Source organism: Sinocyclocheilus anshuiensis, unplaced genomic scaffold (genome assembly GCF_001515605.1).
Source record: "Sinocyclocheilus anshuiensis isolate Anshui unplaced genomic scaffold, SAMN03320099.WGS_v1.1 scaffold1270, whole genome shotgun sequence".
NCBI lineage: Eukaryota > Metazoa > Chordata > Actinopteri > Cypriniformes > Cyprinidae > Sinocyclocheilus > Sinocyclocheilus anshuiensis.
The window spans coordinates 810,899-814,816 of NW_015555837.1; the positions used below are offsets into that span (position 1 = coordinate 810,899).

At 40.0% G+C, this 3,918-nt stretch overlaps 2 protein-coding genes across 2 annotated transcripts in view; both read left to right on the forward strand.

Moving 5' to 3' along the window:
* abcc8 (ATP-binding cassette, sub-family C (CFTR/MRP), member 8) overlaps positions 1–562 on the forward strand; it is a 59,990-nt gene extending 59,428 nt beyond the window's left edge. Inside the window, exon 39 of the mRNA XM_016469834.1 lies at positions 372–562. Within this exon, the coding sequence (XP_016325320.1) occupies positions 372–509 (138 nt within the window). The 3' untranslated portion in view covers positions 510–562. The remainder of the gene's footprint in view (positions 1–371) is intronic.
* Positions 563–1,823: 1,261 nt separating this feature from the next.
* On the forward strand, positions 1,824–3,481 carry LOC107675448 (ATP-sensitive inward rectifier potassium channel 11-like). Its single transcript, XM_016469794.1, has one exon. It carries the CDS (start codon positions 2,152–2,154, stop codon positions 3,298–3,300), a length of 1,149 nt encoding a protein of 382 aa, XP_016325280.1. The 5' UTR covers positions 1,824–2,151; the 3' UTR covers positions 3,301–3,481.
* The last annotated feature ends 437 nt before the right edge of the window (positions 3,482–3,918 follow it).

The window sequence follows — 3,918 nt, forward strand, 5'->3', positions numbered from 1 at the left end:
TCTTTATGCACCAAGAGCTTGTAACACTCCAAAGAGAAAGGAAAAATTGAAATCGCATCATATGACCCCTTTAAAAAAAAAAACTGTATTACATTGTTATATATATTATGTTGTGTTATATTAATAATGCTCTTTATTTAATAGGAGAGCATTCTGCAAAAAGTTGTGATGACTGCCTTCGCCAACAGAACTGTGGTCACCATCGCTGTAAGTTCCCTATTAGGTTGCTTTCTGACTTTAATATTTAAATTCTGGTTGCAGTTAAAGTCTGACAGCATGACGACGATTGAATACTTTTAGTGATTGAGAGGCATTTATCCTGCTCAAACAAAGTCTCAGGCACTTGAACTCCACTGTGTGTTTTTCCACAGCATCGTGTGCACACCATCCTGAATGCAGACCTGGTGATTGTGATGAAGAGAGGCGTCATTCTGGAGTTTGACAAACCAGAGGTTCTCCTCAATCAAGAGGACAGTGTGTTTGCTTCGTTCGTGCGAGCCGACAAATAAACCAGAGACCATCTACTGAAAGTGCAATTGTTCCATGAAGAATGAAGAATTTATTACTGTGATTTATAATCACATTTGTAAATAAAATGTTAATCATTTATTAATAAAAATATATAAACGACCTGTAACCTGCATGCTCTTTTTAAATATTTCCCCTTTTATTTTTAATACTGCTAAATGTGTCACTTGATTATAGTATAATAGTACAGTAAGCTATAGTGTATTAAAGTTGTCTATAGTATAAGATAGTATAGTTTGTCTCATTTGAACAAGCATCCTCATGTCAATGCAGTGAAATGTAGCATAATATAGCAGATTATAGTGTAGTACAGTACTTTAGCATTGTTGCCTATGATTTATTATGCTAATTTGTTAAACCTTAAATTAGAAAAATACATTTCAAAAGATAGAATTAAAAAAAAAAAACTATTATATTATATAAAACTCTTTTTTAATAGGTTATATATTTTAATGCTCTTTTTTAATACAGTAAAAAGTCAGAAATTATACATAAATATGTCATGCAAATAAATAAACTAAATATTATATAGGTTAAAAAGTTGGAAATAAGCTAAAACTATGCAATTCTCCTTTTTAAAAGGTTAGGTTACAAAGTTAGTAACAATGCTCTTTTAATAGATTAGGTTGAAAAGTTGGAAATGAACAAAACATAAATTAGACCGGGTTAGAAGTCAGAAAAGTTAGAAATAATAATAATAAAAAAACATTAATAATGTCCTTTTTTTTTTAAAGGTTTAGGATAAAAACTGATTAAAAAAAAAAAAAAATTTAAAAAAAAAAAAAAATTAAAACCATTGTATGTTAAGAATTTTAAACTAATATAACTTCAAAACAAAAAAAAAGCAAGTAGCAAATAATAAAGAGGAGCATAGAAACATATTACAAACAACAAACAAAGAGTGCTTTCAGTATTTAAGATTACCTGAACATTTTCCATTCAAGAACTGTGAGTGATTTTTCTTCATCTTTACTGTTGTTTTTTACTATAACATCATAGACAGCGGGAGATATATTAAGCTGCATTCACGCACGGATCTCTTTTGAAATATAAGAAGTAATGTGGTTTGTATTAATTATATATATCGATATTTTTAGCAGGCTGAGGTTAAAAAAGTTGTAACAAAAAATGTTATATTAGTAATGCTTTTTATATTTATTTTATTTTTTTATAGGAAAATTCTACAGCACAGTACAACTTTGTTGAGTCAGAGGCGTCGCTAGGAATTCTGGGCCCTGTGCACTTAATTTGCTATGGGGCCCCCTGACTATAGCCTACTATAGTTGTGTCTCTTTAGAACTGGAGTCCTCACTATGACATAAGTATAGTAGCTTCGTCTAGTGTGTCGTATAATTGTTAACGCAGAGCTGTTTCTAAAGTTGGCGTTTGGCACGCATGCCCTGTGCTGAACGAGTCTTTCTGTCCGGCCCAATGTCACATCTGAGGATGTGCGAGAAAATATCCGGTTTCAACTGACAGGCAGCGGCAGCCGGAGCACTAAAAGTGGCGTCTTCCCACGGGACCTCCTCACCTCATGTGAGCGCGCAGACCTTGTGAGGAAAAAAAAGATGAGCCACGATACAACTTAGTAGCGCAGCCGCGAAATTATAGCATGAACCAGCTATGTTGTCCAGAAAAGGCCTCATTCCCGAGGATTATCTGTTGACTCGCTTGGCGGAGGATGTGTTACAGCCCAAATTCAAGACTAAATCGCGGAAGGTGCGATTCGTCACCAAGAACGGAACGTGCAACGTCGCGCACACGAACATTCGCGAACAAGGACGGTTTCTCCTGGACGTCTTCACTACACTAGTGGACCTAAAATGGCTTCACACCCTCCTGATCTTCACCATGTCGTTCCTGTGCAGTTGGCTCTTGTTCGGGATGATCTGGTGGCTCATCGCGTTCGCGCACGGAGATCTGGACCAGAAAGGTGACGACTTTGTGCCGTGCGTAACGGACATCCACTCGTTCTCCTCCGCGTTCCTGTTCTCCATCGAAGTCCAGGTGACCATTGGTTTTGGTGGACGGATGATCACGGAGGAGTGCGTGTCGGCCATCGTGATACTGATCATTCAGAACATAGTAGGTCTGGTGATCAATGCCATCATGCTAGGATGCATCTTCATGAAAACAGCGCAAGCGAATCGGCGAGCGGAAACGCTCATCTTCAGCAAGCACGCGGTTATAACCGTCCGAAACAACAAGCTGTGCTTCATGTTTCGCCTCGGGGACTTGAGGAAGAGCATGATCATCAGTGCCACCGTCCACGTGCAGGTGGTGCGCAAGACCGTCACCAATGAAGGCGAGATCGTGCCTTTGGACCAGATAGACATCCAGATGGACAACCCGGTGGGCACCAACAGCATCTTCCTGGTGTCTCCCCTCATCATCAGTCACGTTATTGATAAAAACAGCCCTCTGTATGATCTGTCGGCGGCGGACCTGCAGCACCGCGACATTGAGGTGGTCGTCATACTGGAGGGGGTGGTGGAGACCACCGGCATCACCACCCAAGCGCGGACCTCTTACCTGTCCGAGGAGATCCTGTGGGGTCACAGGTTTGTGCCTACGGTGTCTGAGGAGGATGGGATGTACGCTGTGGACTATTCTAAGTTTGGAAACACCGTTAAAGTGGCGACGCCGAGCTGCAGCGCGCGCGCGCTGGATAACGCGGGAGGGCTGGAGAGCTTCAGACTGCAGGAGTGCAGCAGCAGCGGCGGCGCGTCAGTGAAGAGGAGAATCAGACATCAACACACCAAAGAGCTGTGAACTCGCTCTGTCAGTAACCTCCCGAGGCCCAACGAAAGAGTTTGACATGTTTATTTATTTCATATAACTCTATTGGAATAAAACGTATTGATAGCTACTTGTATTGTTAGTCATGTTATACACTCTAAAAAATCCTGGGTTGTTTCAACCCAACATTGGGTCAAATATGGACTAACCCAGCTGTTGGGTTACATTTTTTTGTTTAATTTTTAACCCAAAAGTTGGGTTAGTCCATATTTGACCCAAAGTTGGGTTGAAACAACCCAGCATTTTTTAGAGCGTAGGTTACTTAAAGGGATAGTTCACCCAAGAATGAAAATGTGATGTTTATCTGCTTACCCCCAGGGCATCCAAGATGTAGGTGACTTTGTTTCTTCAGTAGAACACAAATGATGATTTTTAACTCCAGCTGTTGCAGTCTATCAGTTGTATAATGCATGGCAATGCTAACAAAATCTATGAGAGTAAAAAAAACATGCACAGACAAATCCAAATTAAACCCTGCGGCTCGTGACGACACATTGATGTCCTAAGACACGAAACGATCGGTTTGTGCGAGAAACCGAACAGTATATAATTTTTTACCTCTAATACACCACTATGTCCAACTGTCTTTGA